The 25,520-nt window shown below is 42.7% G+C and overlaps 1 protein-coding gene across 1 annotated transcript in view; it reads left to right on the top strand.

The window, feature by feature from the left end:
* Positions 1 to 25,520, top strand: part of MTMR7 (myotubularin related protein 7) — a 114,726-nt gene that overhangs the window by 54,716 nt on the left and 34,490 nt on the right. Inside the window, exons 5-6 of the mRNA XM_001098872.5 lie at positions 8,315 to 8,443; positions 16,868 to 17,002. Of these exons, the coding sequence (XP_001098872.2) occupies positions 8,315 to 8,443; positions 16,868 to 17,002 (264 nt within the window). The remainder of the gene's footprint in view (positions 1 to 8,314; positions 8,444 to 16,867; positions 17,003 to 25,520) is intronic.

The following is a 25,520-nucleotide window of genomic DNA, read 5'->3' as shown; positions in this document are numbered from 1 at the left end:
TACTGTCTGTACTTGGTCTGCATATGCTGTATAGAGTTCTCTGAAACTTGGCTTTTCACTCAACATGGTAACATTTGTATTTGTGATCCATTTCATTTGACAAATATGTACATAGTTACTACATGCCAGGTGCTGTTCTAAAAACTTGATAAATATTAGCAAATATTAATTCTATGAATAGTATTATTATTATTTCTACTTTACAAATGGAGAAAGTATGACAGAGAGATTAAGTAATTGCCTAAAGCACAGAGAGATTAATAACTATTGATACCAACAGCTCAGATTCCTTCGTTCTTCACTAGTGGGTTGTATTCCATTTCACAAATATACCATAGTTTTAAAAATTACTCATCCTTCCCTCTTTCTTTTTTTCTTTTATTTGGTGTATTTTGTTGTCATGAATAAAGCTGTTAAGTGGCTGTATATGTCTTGTACTATATTGTGTTTCTACTTAGGAGTAGAGTTTATGAGGTAAAGAGTATATAGATTTGAATTTTACTAGATTCTGGAAAATTCTTTTCTAAAGTGTTTGCATGGACATATTGACCTGCTTGCAAGATATGAGTTCTCGTTACTCCACAGACTCCCCAACAGTTGGTAGTGATGTGATATGCGCTGGTACTCTTCTTTGTTGACCCCACATTGCACTTCTGAGTATTTACTCTATGGATTTAATAGCATACACACACACTGATACCCAAGGTTATTTTATTTTATTTTGTTTAGTTTTTTTTAGTTTTATTGAGACAGGGCCTCACTCTGTTGCCCAAGCTAGAGTACAGTGGGGCGATCTCAGCTCACTGTAACCTCTGCCTCCTGGGTTCAAGCAGTTTTCCTCCCAAGTAGCTGGGATTACAGACACCCACCACCACAACCGGCTATTGTTTGTATTATTATTATTATTATTATTATTATTTGTAGAGATGGGGTTTCACCATGTTGGCCAGGTTGGTCTTGAACTCCTGACCTTAAGTGATCTGCCTGCCTCTGCCTCCCAAAATGTTGGGATTACAGGCGAGCCACCATGCCTGGCCCCCAAGGTTATTTTTTTGAAGCATTGTTTGTAATAGCAAATATTAGAAGAAACCCAAATATCTTTAATGGGAGTCAGCTAAATAATTTTTGCTCTATCCATGTGATTAAGTTAGTGTATAACCATTAAAGGAAATGTGGAAGATTCCTATGTGCTGATAAAGACTGCTAAAATACATTGCTAGGTTAGAAAAAGCAAGGCACAATATGGTGAATATAGTATAATACCTTTTGGCTTAACAAAGGAGGGAGAATAATAACACGTTTGCCCAAAAGTGATAACCTAGACTGGTGTTGGTAATGGAGTGGATAGGACACTAGGATGAAAGTGGGATTTCTTCTTCTTCAGCGCCACTGGATGCGATTTGGCATTGTTGTTCCTTTGCTTTTATTTATAGCATTTTATGCACCTTTTTGTATTGTTTCATTTATATAACCATGTGGATTTATTAACTGATCTTAACTTTGAGCCAAACTGATTTGTATGAATTGGATCTTAATGTGGTTTTTGCACTGACCTGATTAGCTAGGGAGGTTGAGCTTGTGTTTCTTGGCCATTCATGTTGACTCTTCTGTGAATTATCTACTCACATTTTTGCTCTTTTTTTTCTATAAGATTATTTGTCTTTTTCTTGTTGATTTGTAGTTCTTTCTATAATGTAGTCAATAATTTGTTATAATTTATAGCTCTTGCAGATATCATCTCTCAGGAGATTCTGATACACCGTTCCAGTGTCTTCAGAAGTTTTGAGTTGTCAGTCTTTCTTACTATGTTTTGTTTTTTAGCATACTGTTTTTTTTTTTTTTTTTTTTTAAATCCTGGTCTGTTTGCTAAACTTTGTCCCAATTCGACACTGTATAAATCCTACAATTACATTTTTACCAATTGTGATTATTATGGCTTTATAATCTTGATATCTTAAAAGTCAGTTCCTTTGACATAATTCCTCAGGATATCTTGAATTTATAGATTATTTGGGCCAGAATGGACACTTTCATGATGCTGAATCTTCTTCATAATTACACTTAAATTTAACAACCATAGCGTTAATCATTATAAAGTATCGGGCTCATGTAATCAGACTAATTTGTTCGCATACTAAAGCTAACTTTTGCAGTGAATTTTTAGCCTTGAAATGAAAGAAAGGAAAATCCAAGTTGAGTAAAGAAAATTGGATACCCTTTTTGTTAATATGACACATCCTTGGGCAAGGAAGAAAATGAGGCTGAACCACACTTGTGGAATAACGTCTCCTTGGAAATACAGGTTCTTCCTATTTTTGATGAGATTTCCTTGTAGAATTAGGCCATAAACATGACTCATATTCAGTCACTGAAGTCCTACATTGCACAGACTGCAAAACATGAGTTACTCAGCTTTTCTTTTCGGAAGCAACACACAGCAAAACAAAACTAACAAGGAACAAACTGTTTTGAAGCAGAAAAGGTAAAATCCTGCGGGATTTTCTGATTTTGCAAATGTCACTGAAATGGGGGGAAGATGATGTACCCTGATTTGTCACTAACTTAGCAAGAGAATAGAAGTTGTCTTATTTCAGAAAATTTTTGACTGATAATCCGTGGAGAGAGAGATATCCAAATCCATTCCTTTTGCTTTTGACCTCATGGCTGAGAAAATGTTTACTTTTTCCTCCCTTATTTTACAAGTTATCTTATTTCTTCTCACAAATCCTTTGAGGTTGGTGGGTCAAGAAGTGTCATTTGGTGGAAAAGAAATCATTGCCCACGGTGGAAATCGCAGCAGACGCAGAATACAAAACTTAGATTCTAGAACCAATTCTGCTGTTTTCTTTAAGTGTGGCCTTGGGCAGGCTAATTATTATTATTATCTGTATCATCTTACTACCATCGCTATTTATCAGACACTTTCTTATGGTAGTCTAAGTCTCTAAGCTCAGATTTCTTTTTATACCTAACCCTTGTGAAATGGTCTTTATTTAAATAAAGTAATTGGTATTCATTGCTAGGTTAAAGTTTTAATCTAACTATCTTGGAATAAAATATAAAATACAACCCAAACCAGTGATTTTATTAAAGCTCATTTATTTCAGTTATCCACAGCTGTATTTTATGTATCGTGCATTATTTTGTTTTGTTCACATATACGTCATTTTATCCTGTTCATAACCTCCTCCTCCTCCCTGTTCATCATAAATTCCTTGAAATAAATTTTAGCACTGAAATGTTTAAGAAGATTGTCTGTGTAGATATCTTTCAGTTTCTAACAACTCTTACCCCAAAGCTCGCAGTCGAGTGATTGGTCCTTGGAGGTCTGAGTGAAACTTTTGGATTGCATCTTAGATGGCTAGTAGCCTGCAATGATACTGGAAGATTCTATCCAGGTTAACAAAGATCAGCTGTCCTGGGCGTGTGAAATCTTCAAGGCCAAAAACTCTTATTCATTTCTGCCCTTGCAACTAAGAGTAATGCCTGGCATATAGTAAGTACTCAGTAAAAGCTTGTCGAATAAGTGAAAGAATTACCAAAAGATTCCTCTTGCCAGGACAGTACCAAGGGATGTGGGCACTCCAGGAAGGTCAATTAATTTAGTGGAGCACAAAGAAAATTGGTTTGCTTATTCATTTTAAAAAATGGTAAAATGATTAACTTACTAATCCACTTTCATTAACTAAGGCAGAGTCCATGGGAAGAAAATTCAGGAGAAAAACATTTTCCATTCCTCTGAACTTCTCATTTTCTCTCCAAATTTTGTCAGGTGGTTTTCCAAACCAGACAAAATCTTGAGAGGCATACTGAGGTGTTTGAAAATTAGTGACATATGTTGCATCATTGTGTGCATTATTTATTGTCAGAATTTTGACTACAACTCTGTGAGCTTGTTGCAAAAATGACAGCAGGCAATGTTAAGATTGTTTTACTTTTTTCATTGTGATTAAAAAATGCATAACATAAAGTTTGCCATCTTAGTCATTTTTAAGGTATAGTTTAGGAGTGGTAAGTATATTGACATTGCTGTACTATAGATATCTGGAACTTTTCATCTCCAGAACTGAAACTCTGTACCCATTAAATAACTCCCCATTCCCACTTCCCACAGCCCCTGGCAACCATCATTCTACTTCTTGTTTCTATGAATTTTACTACTTTAGATTCCTCATATAAGTGGAATCATACAGTATTTTCTTTTTGTGACAGGCTTATGTCACTTAATATCCTCAAGGTTCATCTGTGTTGTAGCACGTAATAGGATTTCCTTCCTTTTTAGGGCTGAAGAGTATTTCATTGTATTGACATACCACATTTTGCTTATCTGTTCATCACTTGATGGACATTTGGGTTGCTTCCACCTCTTAGCTCTGAATAATGCTCTGTGAACATAGTTGTGCAAATATTTCCTTGAGATTCTGCTTTCAAGTCTTTTGGACATACATCCAGAAGTGGGATTGCTGGATCATGTAGGAATTGTATTTTTCAATTTCTGAAGAGCCTCCGTACTGTTTTCCATAGTGGCTGCATAATTTTACATCCCCACCCGCAGTGCACTAGTGTTTCATTTTATCTGCATGCTCACCAATACTTGTGTTATTATGTTTTCATTCTTTCATTTTTTAATAGTGGCCATCCTAACAACTGTGAGTTAGTATTTTGTGGTTTTGATTTTGATTTTCCTAAGATAAGCAATTTACTAATAGTTTCTCCCATTCTGTAGGTTGCTTTTTCACTTTTGGTTGTGTCCTTTGATGTATAAAAGTATTTAAGTTTGATATAGTTCCATTTGTCTAGTATTTTGTTTCCTCTGCTTTTGCTGTCATACATAAGAAATCAGTGCCAACTCCAGTATCATAAAGCTTGTCCCTTATGTTCTTTTCTAGGAGTTTAATACTTTTGGGTCTTACGTTTAGGTCTTTAGTCCATTTTGAGTTAATTTTTTTATGTAATACAAGATATGACCCATCTTTATTTCATTTTTGCATGTGGATATCCAGTTTTCCCAGTACCATTTGTTGAAGAGACTAACCTTTCCCCATTGAGTAGTCTTGGCACCCATGTTGAGGAACATTTGAACATACACGTGAAGGTTTACTTCTGGATTCTCTATTCCATTGGCCTGTTAGTCTGTCTTTATTCCAGTACCACACTGTTTGATTGCTGCAAAATAGATATGGCTTTGTACTATATTTTGAAGTTATGAAGTGTAAGTCCTCTAACTTTGTTCTTTTTCAAAATTGTTTTTTGCTATTTGGGGTCCCTGGTGAATCCACATGAATTTTAGGATGAATTTTTCTACTTCTGCAAAAAATGCCATTGAGATTTTGAGAAGGATTGCCTTGTGTCTGTAGGTTGCTTTGCATAGGATGGACATCTTCACAATCTTAAGTCTTCCAGTGCATGAACACAAGGTATCTTACCATTTACTTGTGTATTTAATTCCTTTCAGTGGTGTTTTATATTTTCAAAGTAGGATTGTTATGTTAATTTCCACTTGAGAGTGCTGTCTACTTTGATGAAATCAGGACAAATATCCATGCTTCTAGTTTGGTAAGAGGTTGTATCTTCATGTGTTAACTGACATCCTGAATCTGCTCTTCCCAAAGGCATTTTAGCTTCTTAGAGTTTTCCAAGCAAGTGTGCGTCAGAATGCCTCATAACTTAAGCCCTGACCCATGGAACTTTTTCCGCTAAACCCAGTGCTCTGGGGAAGGCAGAAATCCTCATGACTGGTATTGTGTTCTTAGAGGGGAGGCCTCCACCCCTGATGCAAGCCTGGCCACTGGTGACTGGGCGCAGGTTGTTGAGCTCTTGGTCCTGGCACATGCCAAGCCATCAAAGTCTACAAATCTCTACCCTGTAGAGTGAGAGCTCTGGTGCTCTTAGAGGTCAGGAGGTGGTCTTCCTTGCTCCTTTGTGAATCAAGAGGGCCATGAATTGGGGCCAAGGAGAGCGGGCTCTGGGTGTTGATTTTCTCTATTTGGTCTCATTCCAGCTATGGTGCACACAGGGCCACAATGCCAGTGAACCTAGGTGTTTATTTAGCCTTAGAAGGCCATAAAAGGGCCTGGCAGGAGCTCCTACGTTCCCAGCTTACCTCTTGCTCTTCAAAGAGGCTGTGTGAAATAAGCATGTTGACAAATCTTGCATGTTGCTTACTCTTACTTAATCATGAAACTTTGCAATTCCTTAGTGTTGTTACAAGGAAGAATGTAGGTAATTTCCAACTTACTGAAAACCTACTTATTTCCTTTTAAAAACTGTTGTTTTAGGAAAATGTTGTTGGTCTGGTGCAATGACTACATGTCTCTGGAACCTCAGACAAACAGGTGTGGTCCATGTCATAGTGTTCTAGCTGGCTGACTTCATGGAGGTTCAGACACCAGATTGGCATGGGGGAGGGAGTGCAGTGTTTTATGGCAGTACTCCCAGCTAAAGCTCTCTGGGTCCAAGTTGGTTGAGCCTTCTGTTCTTGGCAGATTTTCCTTCAGAGTGTCAGTGCCACAGCCCATGTTAAACTCTTTGGTAATCTTGTTTCCTAAAATGTCTGGTAGAACCCTGAAATTACACTTCAGGCCTGTGAACATCTCTTCTGTGGCCCTTTTATTTCCTGCTCTATGTTGTTCCCCATTCTGGTAACAAAGACAGTGGAGGCCAGCAAGGGAGGCATCATCACAGAAGACTTTATAAGAGGCTCGGATTTCAGTTGTGGGTTTTCAATCCCTGCAACCCCATCTTCCAGAGTGATAAAGGTGAGTGGAGATGGACACAGGACCTGCAGCTAAAGTATTTCCCCTTGATATGGGTTGCTGTGTCCCCACCCAAATCTCATCTTGAATGGTAGCTCCCATAATCCCGACGTGTCATGGGAGGGACCCGGTAGGAGGTAATTGCATCATGGGGACTGGTCTTTCCCATGCTGTTCTCATGATAGTAAGTCTCACGAGATCTAATGGCTTTACAAAGGGCAGTTCCCCTGCACACGCTTTCTTGCCTGCCACTATGTAAGACGTGCCTCTGCTCCTCCTTCACCTTTTGCCATGCTCGTGAGGCCTCCCAGCCATGTGGAACTGTGAGTCCATTAAACAATATAAATTACCCAGTCTCAGGTATTTCTTTATAATAGTATGAAAATGGACTGGTACATCCCTGTTGTTACACCTACTTGAGGACTCCCTTGATATGCCTAGGAAGATGTTTGACATCCAGGAAGTAAAGGGGTGCTTGACATATCCCAGGAAACTGCCATGTGGGTGATCTTCACATTGCGAAAAGATGGATGGACTGATGTGAAAGCAAAATGTTTTGAGCAACAGTAGGCTCAACTGCTATCACTGTTGCTACCACTAACATTTGTTTTGGATTTAGTGGTTTATAAAGTGCTTTGCCATTGGTGTTACGGGATTTGATCCATCTGTCAACCCCATGAGATATTGTTGCTGCAGTATCACTTCTAGAGATTAGCAGACCACAGTGCATCGTGTAGTTTGGCTTCCCCAGGGTCATGAAGTTGCTCAATCAGAGCCAGGTTCTAAACTGCTGATTTCTGGTTCTGAATTGCAAGATCCTTCCAAGGCACCATTCCACTGTGGTAATCAATCTCAGGGTTGCGTAGAAAGAGTACATCTATTCTTACCACTTATCAAATCAACACATAAGAAACAAAAATCCAGCTGCTACATTGCGTGGTAACGTGCGGCACATTAGGAAATCTGCATGGACCGAAAGGTCAAGGAAGAAGCTTCCCGAAGGAGGTGGAACCTGGATTGGTCCTTGAAGAACAGATGGGATTTGGGAAGGTCGGGGGCAGGAGTGTCTGGGGAGGCATCAGCTTGCGTGGTGTGTCAGGGCCAGGAATGCACACTGGGCGTGTCAGAGTCACAGAGGTAACCTGCTGGCTTAACCAGTGTGCTTATGTGTTAGGAAAACTGTCTCCCGGGGTCATTCTTTCAACCAAATCCTGGCAGCTCAGGTTTTCTCAGCCAGGATGCAGCATCGCAATTTGTCTCTTGTTGATGAAAAGAAGGCTTCATTGTCACTGGTCTTGCACAAAGAGCCCTTGGCGAGAGGGGACAGTGCATGGGGACAACACTAAGGGTATCTTGCATTCCTTCAGAATGATTACATGGAATCAGCAGCACTTCATTCCTCTAAAGTGGCTTTGACGTTCCTCGAAATAACCTCCTCTGTAACATGGTTAAGAGAACTTAAGGATGTACCTATAAGCGTGGTGAAGTGGAATTTCTGGGGGCAGTTCGCAGGGCATTACTAGATGGCCTAAAAATCCCTTTGTATTTTCTGGTGACAGGTTTGTGACTCTTATCCTACTGAACTGTACGTTCCCAAATCGGCCACAGCACACATCATAGTGGGGAGTTCCAAATTCCGGAGCAGACGGCGATTTCCTGTCCTTTCTTACTATTATAAAGATAACCACGTAAGTCTCGAGGCATGTTTTTGTTTGACGCTTTGCTTTTCTTGTTTGATCATAAGCAGGCATTTTCTAGCTGCCTTCTGCTGTGCGTGTGTGTGTGTTTGAATTCTTCAGAAGGTATGTGGATATTCCTGTGCGTGGTGTGACATGACACAGCTATGCTAAGTCCTTATCTCGTGTAGCCCTCCCATGTTTATTTGACAGTAACGTAATGATTCAGAAAATGACTCAATAGATTCAGAAAATCCCTAAAGCTAATCATCCAAGTGAATACTGTCCTCTTCTAAGTGGGCACCTTGGGAGGCTCATTGCTTATAATTCGGTTCTGGAGATCTGTGGCAGGCCTATTTTAGAAAAGCCCCTGAAGTCCACTGCCCATTCTTTTTTTCTCTCTCTCTCTTTTTTTTTTTTTTTTCTGAGGCAGAGTCTCACTCTGTTGCCCAGGCTGGAGTGCAGTGGTGCAGTCTCAGTTCCCTGCAACCTCTGCCTCCCAGGTTCAAGCAATTCTCCTGCCTCAGCCTCCTGAGTAGCTGGGATTACAGGCACTTGCCAACATGCCTAGCTAATTTTTGTGTGTGTTTTTTTGTATTTTTAGTAAAGAAGGGGTTTCACCACGTTAGCCAGGCTGGTCTCGAACTCCCGACCACAGGTGACCCGGCCTGCCTCAGCCTCACAAAGTGCTGGGATTACAGGCATGAGCCACTGTGCATGGCCTTATTACCTGTTTTTACCTGTGTTCTTTTGAGTATCTTCAGTATAAAAAATCTTTGATTATAGAGAGCGTGGGTTTTACTTTTTAAATATTATTTATAAAAGCCAGAATTGGGTTTGTCTGTAAAAGGGACTCTAAGTAACAGTGGCTCTAATAGGATAGAAGTTTTTTCTCTTGCATAAAATTCCCAGGGTGGGCAGTCCTGGCCTGGTAGCCTGGCCCCACCCCACTTAGCCTTCAGGTACTCAAGCTCCTTCTCCCTTTCTACTCTGCCATCCCCTGGATTTGGACATGGCCTGCCATGGCACATGGTGCAAGAGCTTGCTTCAGTACAGTCACCACCCACACATTGCAGGTGGCAGGTGACGGAGGGCTAATGGTGTGTGCCCAGCGTTTTGAGGAAGGCTTCCAGAAACTGCCACATGACACCTCCCTTTCGTCAGAACTGCACAGGACAGGTATGAAAGTACAGCGTTTTGGATGGCCATTAAAACAGCTAAAACTCAGAGTTCCATTACTGCGGAGGATAGGAAAACAGATTTGGACGAGCAAGAATGCTCTTTGCCACCCACTTTTAAAAGGTAGCAAAAAACTACCTTTAAAAAAGGTGGTTTTAAAAAACAAAATGTTATTTGGCTCTGGCCAGGTGAGAGAGAAACTTCAGTTTTTAAGCTAGATAATACCGTTCTGGATTCAAAGCCAAGTGAGGCTGTAAACAAAGAGAGGGGAGCATGTGAGTGTGCATCCACGCGCCTGCACCTACAGTCAGGGGGCAGAGCAGGGTCTCAGTCAGATTCTACAGGCTTCCAAAAATATCTTGAGCCATGCCAGCTTCATCAGAGTGAGCACATAGCCTTCTCTGTTGGCTACTTTGAAGGAAAATATTCATTTAGTGGCGAAAGTTCTGTGAATTGGTAGGATAAAAATTATCTTATTTTTAGTTACATTCATTGCTCTTCTTCTTTTTCTAGCCCTGAATTAGGGTTTAAAGTATTTTATTAACTCCAAATATATTTCAGCCTGCACAGAGCTGGAGCACTGGTTAGAGGCAAAGGAAGATGTGATTTTTTTTTTTTTTTTTTTGAGACAAGGTCTCACTGTCACCCAGGCTGGAGTGCAGTGGCACGATCATAGCAAACTCTTGAGAGCTCAAGGGCTCCTCGTGCCTCATCCCCACAAGCAGTTGGAACTGTAGGTACATACCGCCACACCTGCTAAGTTTAAAAAAATGTTTTTGTGGAGAAGATAATTTTTTTTGTGGAGAAGATAATTTTTTGTAGAGACAGGGTCTTGCTGTGTTGCCTGGGCTGGCTTTTTTATATTATATTTTATTTTATTTTTTGAGACAAGGTCTCACTCTGTCTCCCAGGCTGGAGTGCCGTGGCACAATCTTGGCTCACTGCAGCCTTGACCTCCCCAGGCTCAAGTGATCTTCCCATCTCAGGCTCCCGAGTCACTGGGACCACGTGTGTGCCCCCCTGCCCAGATAATTTTTTTTGCATTTTTTTGTAGAGACAAGGAAAGCCATGTCGCCCAGACTGGTCTCAAGCTCCTGTGCTCAAGTGATCTACCTGCCCCGGCCTCCCAAAGTCCTGGGATTACAGGCGTGAGCCACTACGCCTGGCTTTTTTTTTAAAGATAGAATAAATAGAGATATGAAATTTCATGATGTTGCACTTGAAATTAGGATACTAGTAACATGCACTTTTTTTTTTTTGTAGCATGCATTGATTACAGAAGTAAGAGAGAAGACGAATCCAGGACAGGGAGAGAGGATCTTTTATTGTTGTTTCAGAGGTGTTTTATTGTTGTCTGTAGAATATTTAAAAAGTGAGCACAGTGTGCGTAGCACCTCCCTTTTTATATTCTTGAGACAAGGGACCTTTTGCTTTTTGTCAGTGTGAGTAGCATCAGGATTAAACGTGTATTGTCTGGGAGAGGACAGAGTTTTTAGCAATTAGACCTCAGAAGCGGCTTCTTCCCCGGCGACCTCAGACTCACATAGCTCCATGCCTTCTCCCCCAAGTGCTATTCTTTACTGAACCGCCAGGCCTGAAAATGAACTCACACAGCATAGTTAGAGCTTATGAGTATTCATTTCCCATATTTAAGATTTTAAAGCAGAAACGACTTGAAGCTCTAGCTTCAAGTACTTCTTCTGTACTTCTTCCAAGGTACAGAACAGAGATGTGTTTCGTAGCAGTGCTGCGTGATCGGGTTACCCCAGGGAAGTCCTGAGTGAGCACACACTTGCCCACCCACTCTCCTACCCCGTGAACTGAAATCTATTTTGCAGGTAGAATAATGATCAAATTTGTGTTTTGTAACAATGTTTACATTTTAATATCAAGGTTACTTATATAAATGCTTCTGACTTGACTAGGGCTTTTCCTAAAGGGAAGTTTTATTACCAAAGGTGTGGATTTCTGCGCTCATGGAAGACACTGAAACACCAGAGTAGTTATCTGTGCTGCCATTGCTCAGGGATGGCCGAATAGAAAACAGATAGTCTCCCAGAAACAGTGAACAGGTACATATTCCACACATTTGCTGATCTTTCTTTCTTCTCTTTGGTTATTTGAGACATTTTAGGCTGATGAGTATGTATTCCTACCCCGAAAGAATTTATGCTTATGAATAAGGATGCTACATTTTATAGTGAAGATACTGTTTCCCGCGTACGTTACCAAAGGTACCCTTTTGATTGTGGTGGTGAGATGACGTGCCTAATGTTGGCCACTGGGAATTGACTAGATTAGGAGAAGTTTGAAGTTTACATGATTTTATGAACCTCAAGTTCTGTTTGATATAAAGGCCCCTGCTGAGGGTCCATCTTTCCCTTAGCATCAGCTGTTACCATACATAGTGTGAGGTTGGTGCAAAAGTAATTGCAGTTTTTGCCATTATTTTTAATGGATATGATCACATTCTTTCACCCCCGTGGTGAGGGAGGGATTCCTGCTCTAGGTTATAGGGACAGCCAGACACAGCACTTGACACTGGGCAGATGAGATGAACAGCAATTTTACTGGTCACATATACTCACTGCCAAGGGGAGGAGGACACCACAGTCCATGAAGGGGCACATGAGGTTGCACTGAGGAGCAGAGTGACAGCCAGGGGCTGTGAGAGGCAGGCTGGGTAGTATCAGGAGCATGGGGTCACCCTTGGTTCCTGCCGGAGGATGCAATTAGCTTGTGTGCATCATTCCATGGCTGGCGGGGAACTGAAACCTGCTACCGAGGGACGGGCAGGAGCTGCACCTGGTCTGCTAGATAAGAATTGTTTCACTCGAGAACCTTATCTGCAGGAGCAGAGCGTGGCAGGGAACTTGCAGTGAAGCCATTTGAGACCCTCTCAGTTTTACCAGATGTCGAAGCAACCCATAATACTCATTTTAGACCTTACCGCACGGGTTATGTAGAGCCATGTGGGCTCCCTTTGAATGTCCAGTTATTAATAGCTTTACAGATCATGGTTAGAGATGCTTAGTCATGTGTGTTCAGAATTCTGTGTATCTTTCTATGATAGTTCCTAGAATTGCTATATCCTTTGTTCTTTATTATGTTACGATTTTTTTTTTTTAAGTTTTGCTTTAACATGGTACGCAGCATGGTCTCCCAAATTTACAGTACGCATTTCTAGGAAACAAAACTCTAGAAGATTTCCAGTGAGGCAACTTTCCTAAGGAAAAATACAGACCTTCTTGGTCTCTTTTTATACTGAATGCTTATTGAAACTTCCTATGTGTTAGGCACAGTGCCAGGAGTTTTACAGTGTTATGCCCCTTATCACACCCTGTAGTTTTAATATTTGACCCGTTTTATAGATGAGAAAACTGAGGATCAGAGAAGACATAAATTACCCAAGATCATACAGTGAGTGAGAGCACAACTGGGACTGAAAGCCAGGTCTTCATGCTGCATCTTTGTGTTTTGAGATGGAGTCTCACTCTTGTCATCCAGGCTGGAGTGCAGTGGCGTGATCTCAGCTCACTGCAGCCTCGACCTCCCGGGTTCAAGCGATTCTCCTGCCTCAGCCTCCCAAGCAGCTGGGATTACAGGCGTGCACCACTATGTCTGGCTAATTTTTGTATTTTCAGTAGAGATGGGTTTCACCATGTTGGCCAGGCTGGTCTCGAACTGCTGACCTCTGGTGATTCACCTGCCTCGGCCTCCAGAAGTGCTGGGATTACAGGCATGAGCCACTGCGCCCGGCTTTATGCTGTATCTTAATGTTGTATTGTGCTGCCTGACCTATTTCCCCCCATCGGGGCTTATGTTACTTTGTTAAGAATTCAGAATCAGGAAATACTCTGGATTCAAATCTTGGCTTCCCTATTTATTAACTGCGTGACCTTGAATATGTTACTTAACCTTTCCATGCCGTGGTAACTTCATGTGTAAAGTGGAGCAAATAATAGGTCTTACTGTATATGATAATTAGGCTAATTAAATAAAAATATGCAAAGTTCTTATAATAGTGCCTATCATATAAACACTCAAGAGCAGTAGTAAGCCATCAAAAATGTTGAATATTTTAATCATTAGTAGCATTGTAAATGAGTGCTATCCTTTATGGTTTACATCTGAAGAGTTTTTAATCTGGGCTCCAACATCAGTAAGAAATGCTGCTGAGCAGTAGTAATACTCGTTGGATAATCTGTGTAGGGTGTGTATAGGGGCACAAAAGCATTGAGACTGCTTACCGTTTTGCACAAAATTGAAAACCACATGTTAGCAATGACTGAGTCAATGAAAAATTCCATTTAGAGCATATCTTTATTAAGAAAATCTAACTACAAAATACCAAAAATGTAGTCTGTTTAATATGTGTGTTTTAATTAATCGACCACATTCCATAGTATAACAGTTCCAATATAGTTCCTCATTTAAAAGTAGCTGTTCTAAACCAGAAGATAATTTGAAATAGTTGTTGTCCCTAAATTGCTTCATTTCATAATTGGTGTCTCACTACTTTAGTGAGTTGTGGTGTGTGCGTTCTCAGATTCTCACCATTTAAATATGTCCCCATCCCCATCTAACCCTTCTGATGGAATCTAAGATTGTCTGGTGGCAGCTGTCCTTAACTAATATTTCTTTTTTTTTCTTTCTTTCTTTTTTATTTTTTTTATTTTAATTTTTGAGATGAAGTTTCACTGTCGCCCAGGCTGGAGTACAGTGGTGTGATCTCGGTGCACTGCAAACTCCACCTCTCAGGTTCAAGCGATTCCCCTGCCTCAGCCTCCTGAGTAACTGGGACTACAGGTGCCCGCCACCTCGCCCGGCTAGTTTTTTGTATTTTTTAGTAGAGACGGGGTTTCACCGTGTTAGCCAGGATGGTCTCCATCTCCTGACCTCGTGATCCGCCCGTCTCGGCCTCCCAAAGTGCTGGGATTACAGGCTTGAGCCACTGCGCCCAGCCTCTTCCTCTCTTTTTAATTTTTTTAATTTTAATTTTTGAGATGCAGTTTCACTGTCGCCCAGGCTGGAGTGCAGTGGTGCGATCTCGGCGCACTGCAAACTCCACCTCTCGGGTTCAAGCGATTCCCCTGCCTCAGCCTCCTGGGTAGCTGAGATTGCGTGTGTGCATCACCACGCCCAGCTAATGTTTGTATTTTTAGTAGCAACATGTTGGCCAGGCTGGTCTCAAACTCCTGCCCTCAAGTTCTCCGCCTGCCTCGGCCTCCCAAAGTGCTGGGATTACAGGCGTGAGCCACCACACCGGGCCAACTAATATTTCTTTAACCTGGATAAAGTATCATCTAAAGCCAACTCAGAATTATTCTCTTTCCAGGCAGAATTCCCTCTGAGCAGGTGGCAGACCCTGACCCCTTAAAGATCAAAGCAAACAGGACCCCCGTGAAAGCCATGTGTGTCACTTGCTTTCTGGTCCTCGGACATAGCTTGCCTTCTGCTCGCCAAGTCCCTCTTGATCCCCACCTTCACTTCCCCTTGCTCCTGGCCTCGCTGTTGCTTGCTGTTCTCTCTGCCGTGCTCACACCCTCTCATCTTTTTCTCCTCCCCACCAGTCAGGAGTGAGCCACCCTGGAGTGACTCTGCTGCTCCTTTGCTTTGCTTCCCACTCCCACACCTTGTCCCCCTGAATTCTGAACCTGGCTGTAGGCCTCAGGCTTCCTTTAACCCGCTCAGTGATTGTCCGTCTCTGCAGAATGGTGCTGGCGCCCTCAGACAATGGCCCTGTAATATGTCCAGCCATTCTGTGGTTCTCCAGCTTCAGAGCTAGTGAGAAATGTCCCCACCTTTTCCAACAAGGAGCACCCAAGCCCTTTGGAGAGATCCAAACCCATGTTAAGTTGTCCTGGGTTGGGCTTTAAAGACAATTAAGCTATGGTTGGACTAAGAGTTGGGGTGCCCCTTCACGGATGGAACCCTGCAGTGCAAGCACCCTGAACAGGCTGTGACATGACAGGACTATTTGCAGTGAAACTTTCCCCTCCGTATTATCTTGCGTGGAGGGGTTCTGTCACTGCCTGCATTCTTTCACACTGTGGACTTACAGTCTCAGTGTAGATGCTTTGAGTCATTCATGCATTTTATTGGGTGTTTTGTGTTTAATTTAAATGTTAAAACCTAGATTTGGCCGGGCGCGGTGGCTCACGCCTGTAATCCCAGCACCTTGGGAGGCCCAGGTGGGCGGATCACAAAGTTAGAAGATCGAGACCATCCTGGCTAACACGGTGAAACCCCTTCTATACTAAAAATACAAAAAATTAGCCGGGCATGGTGGCGGGCGCCTGTAGTCCCAGCTACTCGGGAGGCTGAGGCAGGAGAATGGCGTGAATCCAGGAGGCGGAGCTTGCAGTGAACCGAGATCATGCCACAGCACTCCAGCCTGGGTGACAGTGCAAGACTCCATCTCAAAAAAAAAAACAAACAAACAAACAAAAAAAAAACCTAGATCCGTAAAAGTACTTTGCCACAAAAGCCTAAGTTTTATAGCTGCAAGGTCAGATTTGTACACCTGTTCATAACTCAGGGAAATGTTTCTGCTCTTCTAGATACCATCTGACAGTGCAATATACTCTTCAGAATTGCAGGGTAGGGGACTTACAGCAGAGAATGCAGACTGATTCCAAAAAAAATCCCCCTTATTCTAAATAGACTTGAGTCAGCATAGGTATGTATGTGCCTGCTGTCCTTCGGTATCAAACCTAGAAGCAACCTGGGCTCTCGTCACCGTAAAAGTTTCCTGTTTAGAAGTAGAATTGGTTTTTGGTGTTTGTGATGTTTCTAGATGGGCTAGTAAAACAAAAAAAAATAAAAGGTTGGAAAGCATTAAAAAATAATTTTTATTCTACTAATCTCGCCATTAATAGTATCCTGTACATTTGAGGAGAATGGTTATTTATTTTGTATTTCTTCTTTCAGCAGGAAAATGAAACAATACCAGTGAAAAGGAAAGTAGGTTATTTAAATGGTTTTGAATGTCATAACTTAGATCCTATCTAAACATCTTACACATTCCTAATATTTTGCACAGAGAGACCCTTTGTATTGTTGGCCCATTAGTGGTTTCTTTGACTTGAATTAAAAATAAACAACGCTTGATTTCCAGAAAGCTGTATCACGTTTTCATAAGCCGAGGTGGACTATCAGTGAGCCAAGGGCTCTTTGTTCTGGAGACACACATAGAGCGTCTCTCATGGGTACAGTTACCTGATGGTGCTGTGTTGCTGTGACCTCTCCCACTAGGCCTCCATCTGCCGGAGCAGCCAGCCCCTGTCCGGCTTCAGTGCTCGGTGCCTAGAGGACGAGCAGATGCTCCAGGCCATTAGGAAAGCCAATCCAGGAAGTGACTTCGTTTATGTCGTGGACACCCGGCCTAAAGTAAGTGTCACCATTGCGATGCATGTCTTTGCACCTGAGTTGTGAAACTGGAGACGGGCAAAGGCTAGCTGACTGCCATCTCTTGTGCAAAGGAGCGGTTCCTCTGGGCATAGTCAGTGTCTGGGCACCCTGCTGGCTGCTGCCTGGTGGTCTAGTGCTCCTGAAGCCTCTGACTATGCAAGTGCATTTTATATTTCTCCTGCCCCTAGCGTTGTGCTGGGCACACAGGGGCACCCTAATGAATGTGGCTTCATTTTGGAGATTGTGCTCCTAAGTATACCGTATTAGTACTTGGTTTCTTTCTAAAACAACCCTCTCTGCTCTGACAATACAATTCAGTTTGGAGCTCCAGCAGTTCAGTTGTTGCAAAGTACTCACCTATTATTTTTTCAAATTCAACTTGTAGTAATCTAGACGTATGACTTGGAAAGATTTATAAAAGAAAAGGTAAATTAAAAAATGTATTTTTTTCATAAAAAGTTCCAGGTGTGTAAAAAGGTGGGTGTAGAAAAAGATCTGAAAAGTTAAACTCTGAACTTGTAAAATTCCACGGAGAAGGGAGTAGGATTTGGGGAGGTAGAAGGCTTTCTACTTGTTGATTGTTAGAAAATTATTATTTTACAATTACATATGTATTAATATATTGATTTTCTAATTTAAGAAAACCACTAGGAAATAATAGATCTAGACATAAAGGGGTGACCCATGTTGATCTTACACTTACCTCCTATTCAGCCTTTTTTTTTTTTTTTTAAAGGAGAATCAGTGTTAAGTCCAGTAAAATTTCTAGTTTTTCTCCTTAGACCCAAGTCTTCTAAAACTCATCAACAAGTGAAGTCCCCAGAGGGATAGACACAAAATCACCTACAAGTGCATTGACTACAGTGGACAGAGGGAGATGACAGAATGAAACATCCCTTAGTCAGCTTGTTTGGCATTGCACTTTTCTAGCCAGTAATGAAAATGTGCCTGGACCTATGACTGAGGAGAAAGATGAACGTCCAGTTCTTTCTCCTCATATGGTAAGCGGAGGAGTCCAGGATGTCCTGTTAAGCAACAAGAGGGGATAGGGAAATTATGTTTAATGTAATCCCATTAAAAAAATTGGGGCTGGGCGTGGTGGCTTACACCTGTAATCCCAGCACTTTGGGAGGCCAAGGCAGTTGGATCACCTGAGGTCGGGAGTTTGAGACCAGCCTGACCAACATGGTGAAACCTCGTCTCTACTAAAAATACAAAAATTAGCTGGGTGTGGTGGTGCATGCCTGTAATCCTAGCTACTGGGGAGGCTGAGGCAGGAGAATTACTTGAACCCGGGAGGCAGAGGTTATGGTGAGCTGAGATCGTGCCATTGCACTCCAGCTTGGGCAACAAGAGCGAAACTCCATCTCAAAAAAAAAAAAAAAAAGAAAAGAAAAAAAATTTGGAGACTGTATACCACACACTGTTTACAGTGGTTTCTCCTGTGGGGTGAGAAGTTCATTTTAAGAAACTTTTCACTTCCTAAGTCAGAGTTTGAAATTTTTTTTCAATAAAAAAAGGTAAAAGAGCATAAGGACCTTAAATTTAGTTAAACATAGAGTTACTATATGAATCAGCATCTCCTTTCTAGGTATATAACCAAGAGAAATGAAAACTTATATCCACATAAAAACTTGTATGTGAATACTTCTTCATTATTAGTGATAGCCTAAAATGTAAATAACCAAATGTTCATCAATGGAGAATAGATTTATAAAATATGGTATGTCCATTCAATGGAATATTATTCAGCTATAAAAAGGAATGGACTATGGATATATACTGCAACATGGATGAACTTTGAAAGTGTTATACTAAGAGGAAGAAGCCAGTCACAAAGGAATCATGAAATGCTTTAAACAGGCAAATTCAGAGCTATTGAAAGTAAACTGATGGTTGCCTAGGGCTGTGAGAAGGGAGAGAAATGGTGGGTAGTGGATTTCTCTTTGGGGTGATGGAAATGTTCTAAAAATGAGATCATGGTGATGGTTGCACAACTCTATGGCTATAACAAACACCATTGAGTCATATGCTTTAAATGGGTGAATGGTATTACATGTCAGTGAAGGTATTTAAAAAATAACATAGGAACTAAACGTTACAACAGGAAGGGTAAAATAGAACCAGCAGCTCACAGCATTTAAAAGTGTACACCATTGGGAAGAGGTAATTATAGACACGGTCTACACTCATTGGTGATACGAGAAATCATGAGAACTGAATCCTGTCCTTTGTGTGGGTACTCAGGCCTTGGTGATTTTCTTTTTTTTTTTTTTTTTTTTTTTTGAGATGGAGTCTCGCTCTGTTGCCCAGCCCAGGCTGGAGTGCAGTGGCGCGATCTCGGCTCACTGCAAGCTCCGCCCTGGGTTCACGCCATTCTCCTGCCTCAGCCTCCCGAGTAGCTGGGACTACAGGCGCCCACAACCGCGCCCGGCTAATTTTTTGTAATTTTTAGTAGAGACGGGGTTTCACCGTGGTCTCGATCTCCTGACCTTGTGATCCGCCCGCCTCGGCCTCCCAAAGTGCTGGGATTACAGGCGTGAGCCACCGCGCCCGGCCGCCTTGGTGATTTTCACGGATTCTCTGAACCTCATGTCACCAAGTGTTATGATTTGTGTCCAGGATAATCGAATGTGATGTTTTCCTAGAATGAGATCAGTGCCCTACTCCTCCCCTCACCTCAGAACCATCCTGTCTTCTTCGGAGCAAAGCACACAGCGGGAGAGATGTGTGTGGAGTAGTGAGGATGGAGTTCCTGCTCACGGGTGCCAGATGAGCGAATCCTTCACGGAGATGAGTGATGAAACTGACATCACAGCTAGATCACACTCACATTCTACTAGATTATAAGTAAAGGATCCTTTCCTTTTAGATTCTTAGAGTGCGACACACAGATAAAAGTTTCAAACTGGGGGGACAAAAAAGCTCCTTTGCTGGAAGATTTTCACTGAAACATACCAGAAAATCTGTGGCTTTTACTGTTCTCTTTCAATTTGTGCCTTTCTCTCTGGCTCATTGTGTTGAAACCCTTCCTTCTAATGTGACTGCCTTCCCACCTGTTCTTCGTACCCTTTGTTTAAGCAAGGTGGGGCGTTTGGAATCTCCTGATAGTTACAGATGATTTAATGATTAGCCACTTAGATATACTGAAGACAAGATAAGAAAAGGAAAAGACAGGGGCTCTACTGAGGAGAGATTGAGAAGCCCGTTTCTTATCCTGTTTTTTTTTTCAGATTTAAATAAAGCCAGACAGATTCACCTACTAATTTTAGGAGCAGTGATCCAGATATGTACTGTGTTGTGTAAACCTTCTAGGAAACGTGGCAGCTGTAGAGCCAGGCATATTCCAGATTTAAAATAAATTAATCCAAAGGATTTGATTCGAAGGATATATTTAGTGCTAAGTGTGTTTACTCTCCGCGATGAGTTTGACACTGATCCATTAAAGAAAAGTGGGGTTTCGTACAAGCCATGCCCTCTTCTCATGTTTATCCATGCACGCATACTTCACGTGAGTTTTAAACTGTTTGCTTAGAGCTTTTATTCTTTTAAAGATTGTGTTTGTTGATTTTTGTTCCAGAGTGTGTTAGGCCTCCTTGGTAGCCAGGAGACTGAGTTTGCTCTAGAAGGTGTGGACCATGGCAAGCAGGCACTTCCAGGTTTGCTCACAGGTTCCGTTAAAAAGAAAAAGGATTAGGAGGTGACCTGGATCGTTCTTGGCCTTTGAGCAAGGCTAGCCCCACATGGGAACTTCCAGAGCTGCCTGTTCAGATGAAAGCCTCTGAACTGCTTGTTGACATTAAGATTTGGGGAGACACCAGCCTGGGCAACATAGCGAGATCCCCATCTCTACAAAAAACAGAAAAAGAATAGCTGGATGTGGTGTCATGGGCCTGTAGTCCCAGCTGCTTGGGAGGCTGAGGTGGGAGGATTGCTTAAGCCCAGGAGTGGGAGTCTGTACTGACCTGTGATTGTACCACTGCACTCCAGCTTGGGGTACAGAGTGAGACCCTGTCTTGAAAGAAAAAGAAAAAATTGGGAGACAAAGTCAGTGAAGTCTTCAAGCATGTATTGAATGGCAATTCAAAAAAAAAGTATGCTCTGCAGGGCACATATTACTGCTAGGGTCTGGTGCTTTAAGAACATATGAAAGTGTTGATGCAGTATTCATTGAATTTTCAAATAAGGGCTAACTCATTTTATTGCATCCTTGTTCATTACTTTATGATTAATTTGTTCTGGGACTTTGCTGAGCTTGTAAAAATGCCAGGCACTTTCTTTTTTTTCTCTTTCTTTCTTTTTTTTTTTTTTTTTTTTGAGACAGTTTTACTTTTGCCCAGGCTGGAGTGTAGTGGCATGATCTTGGATCACTGCAACCTCCACCTCACAGGTTCAAGCAATTCTCCTGCCTCAGCATCCCTAGTAGCTGAGATTACAGGCACCTGCCACCATGCCCGGCTGATTTTTTTTGTAATTTTAGTAGAGACGGGGTTTCACCATGTTGGTCAGGCTGGTCTGAAACTCCTGACCTCAGGTGATCCACCGTCTGGGCCTCCCAAAGTGCTAGGATTACAGGCGTGAGCCACGGCGCCCGGACAAGACACTTTCTCATTTAGTTCTTTCAAGAATCCTGGCAAGTTGTGAGGGTTTTGTTTTGTTTTGTTTCTTTTCATGGATAAGGGCTAGAACTTAAAGAGGTTCAGTAATTTGCCCAGGGTCTCTCAGTTCAGGGCAGAACCCAGATTCACATCCAGGCTTATCTAACCCCAGAGCCCACGCTTGCTCCGTTTGACCCAAGGTGTTTTTTCTGTTTACGAAAATTCTCCAGCAGAGCCTCATTACCACGTGGAGGCTCTGTGGGGGTTACCACCTCTGAGCACACACCTGATGAGGCCGGAGAAAGCCCCAACAGCTCCTCTGATGTAGCCAGGGCCAGCGGAGGGGGTGCTGAGGCATGAAGAGAAGGCACTTGCCTCCGTGACGCCCAGCCTTTTGTCCTTGCTGCTTCTCCAGAGACTGCGCTGTGGTTCTGCCCCCTGATTTCACCAGGTCAGTGAGTTTGTAGTTGTGTAACAGGATGTCATGTGGGATGTTTTTCTTTTTCTCTGGAATTAGTGAGTGGGTGGTTCCTACTTGCTGAGTCCTGGGAGGGGTCAGTGGTAGCGATGAGGGTGCCTGAGAGAGGGGAATCTGGGGTCTCACACTTGCTGATGGCCGTCATGGCAGCAACCAGAGTGAAGAGAACTGAGGCGAGGGCAGTGTCCAGTGGCCGTGGAGCAGTATGTGCTCCCTTCTTTTGGCAGGGCAAGGGTGGAGAAGTTTCCTGTGGGTCAAGTGGACCCTGAGGAAGGAAGTTGAGCATGAACCATCTTGCTTCAACGTTCTTAAAAGGGCTCAGCCGCCAGGCATCTTCAGCTCTGGGTGACTTGGGGTGGGTATGCTGGTGAGGGAAGTTGAGCGGATTGGAATAGGATCAAGCCAAGGTGGATCTCCCATGTCAGTGAGATGTGTACTCTCCACCTCCAAAAACCTGCATCTATACCTGGGGAGATTCAGCGCTTGGACACTATGCCAGAGAGGGAAGTGGTGACCAACTCACGTCAGCCAATGAAGAGAACTGCAACCCTGCCTAGCTTTCCAAAGAGAAATCTACCTCTTCTCTTATCCCTTCTCTGCACCCATCCTCCCAGTCCACAGATAGGGCCTACAAGAAAGATGAGAGGGAGGGAGGCCCGGAGCAAACCCCTCCCCAGTCCAAACAGCCTGTAAGGCGGTGGTGGGGAGGAACTAATTTTGCATCATACACGGGACTGGAATTCTAAGTTAGGCTGGATAGAGATTTTCCATCTGAATATATGCCTGATGCTATTGAATCTGCCCAAGAGGTCCTTAGCGGGTAGAAAGGAGGATTTTGACTAGCACAGTTGTAGAGAATAGTTGCAAGGAATAAAATCAACTCACAAGTTTGTATTTGCACCACAAGTGAAGTTTTTTCCTTTAACCAGTTATATAGGAGGGAGAGAGAAAGACCATCATTTGACAGCCTGTGTTAGGGCAAGACCAAGTCCCCCTCCTGCCAAGATCAGCTTTTATGGTCATTTCCCAACCATGTCAGCTTAGGTACTGTCATTTATTCAGGCATAAAATGTAGCTGTGGAAATGGCAGACTCCAGGACTAAGGCAGTGACCACGCTGATAACACGATGAACACAGACTGAGTTTTCCTATGTTTGATTGATTCAGGGTTAGGGTGAGAATCTGATGCTGTTTCTTCAGTCTTGGCCTGCTCTCCCCTGACCTCATTCTGTTATCCGGTCATTTATGCAGTTGCTCAGCCGGTCAGTAAATCTTCCTTGAGTGCCTGTTCTGTGCCAGTTTGAAGGATAGGGATATGGCCATAAATGAGAGGCTCAGGGCCTCTCGTGGAGCCTGCATTCTCCATCCCTCCTCTCTTTCAGCGCTGAGGTTTTCAGCGCCCACCCCTCTCTGCTCGCTCCTTATTCCTGTGCATCTTCTCTGTTGTGGACACTAAATCAGCCTCCAGTTTTTCAGTTAGACTTGTTCAAACTCCTGGAGTTGCTCTCCGCTGCCACAGGCGAAGCCTCAGTTCCTTGCTGGGCCTGTTGTAGTGGACCCTCAGTGCTTTCTAGCCTTCCCTCTTGCTGTAGCTGCCACACAGGAACCTTTGTCTTCACTTGGAGTGGTTAGCTCACTGGTCATCTAGAATGCCCTCCCCCCTCTCTCCATCCTTCCGGATTATGTTCAAGTCCAGCTCTAGCTTTCTCTCTGTCACAAAACGTTACCCCTGATCCCCGGGCCAGACAGTTGCCTTAGATTCCAACTCCTGTCGCTGTCACTGTGTCTACCTTTTGCTCAGCTCTTGCCCAGTCCTGGTGGACGTCATCTGTGACCACTGGGTGCCATGTGCTTTCCCTTCCATTGCCAGTTCTAAGCGGAAGGCCGCAGGAACAGCTTCGTTTGATTCCACTTAACGCCTGGCCTTAGTAGGTGTCCACAGAGTGTTGACTTTGCTTCATTTATTAACTTCTCTGCACCCAAAGACACTGATATTATCAAACAGCAAAAGAACCTTGTGTTAGGAAACGGTACTTTTCCAGTCCTACTTTTCACCTGTCCCTTGTGTTTCTTAAACATACATTGAAACTGAAGTGGCTTCCTTTATTGCTTTATCTACTTGAGAACTTTTAGGACCTGAAATCAATAGTTTTTCTTTAGTTGTGAAATGGAGTTCTCAGTCAAAGGGACAGAGGGCCGTATTTACTGTAGTAATAGCGATTTGTTTATGTAAGGGATGCTATATCTTACCGCACACACATACGCATGAAATGTGCAAGATAACTTACTGAATTTTTATTAATTGTAAAACCGTATCTCCTGCTTTAAGGGTCCAGCTTTTGCTGCACTATATGATAGGTCCTGTAAAAGAGGTGGAAATCCTAAGAAATTACACTTTAGATGGTAGATAAATATTGCCACCTTCTGTTCATTCTGAGAAGTGCACATTGATGTTCAGGAGGTTATTTGTGTTGCTACTTTGCTTTTAAGGAAGACTACCAATCAATTCTCCCAGATCAGAGATAATCAGCTATTTCATAATGTGTACGTGGAGTCTTAATTATAGATTAAAATAATAATATTTTAATATTTGTTTATTTTTAAAAAATCGATTCCACATTCTAACTTTTGTAGACTATGTATTTTTTTTTTTTTTTTAAATCTCTGCTTGGGATAGCCCTCGTGTCTTTGTGGGTAGAGGAGGAGAATGGTCAGTAACATGGGGTCTCGCTCTGTCACCTAGGCTGGAGTTCAGTGGCACGATCACAGCTCACTGCAGCCTTGACCTCCCAGGCTCAAGCAGTCCTCCCACCTCTGCCTCCCAAGTAGCTGGGACTAGTCACATGCCACCACATCTGGCTAATTGTTGCATTTTTTGTAGAAATGGGGTTTTGCCATGTTGCGCAGGCTGATCTTGAACTGAGCTCAAGACATCTGCCCACCTCCGCCTCCCAGAATGCTGGAATTCCAGGCATGAGACACTGTGCCTGGCTGGTTTTTGTTTGTTATGGTTTTAAAAAAGAGTATCTCTGGGCCGGGCGCGGTGGCTCAAGCCTGTAATCCCAGCACTTTGGGAGGCCAAGACGGGTGGATCACGAGGTCAGGCGATCGAGACCATCCTGGCTAACACGGTGAAACCCCGTCTCTACTAAGAAATACAAAAAACTAGCCGGGCGAGGTGGCGGGCGCCTGTAGTCCCAGCTACTGGGGAGGCTGAGGCCGGAGAATGGTGTGAACCCAGGAGGTGGAGCTTGCAGTGAGCTGAGATCCGGCCACTGCACTCCAGCCTGGGCTACAGAGCGAGACTCCATCTCAAAAAAAAAAAAAAAAAAAAAGTATCTCTGTGGTATGTGGTGAAAAGGCTTAACCTGAATTAGTCAAGATACAGCATAAATGTAAAGTTCATGTCACATAAGGATAC

The sequence above is a fragment of the Macaca mulatta genome, chromosome 8, assembly GCF_049350105.2.
Source record: "Macaca mulatta isolate MMU2019108-1 chromosome 8, T2T-MMU8v2.0, whole genome shotgun sequence".
Taxonomy (NCBI): domain Eukaryota; kingdom Metazoa; phylum Chordata; class Mammalia; order Primates; family Cercopithecidae; genus Macaca; species Macaca mulatta.
This window is presented reverse-complemented; position numbering and strand designations above follow the sequence as displayed.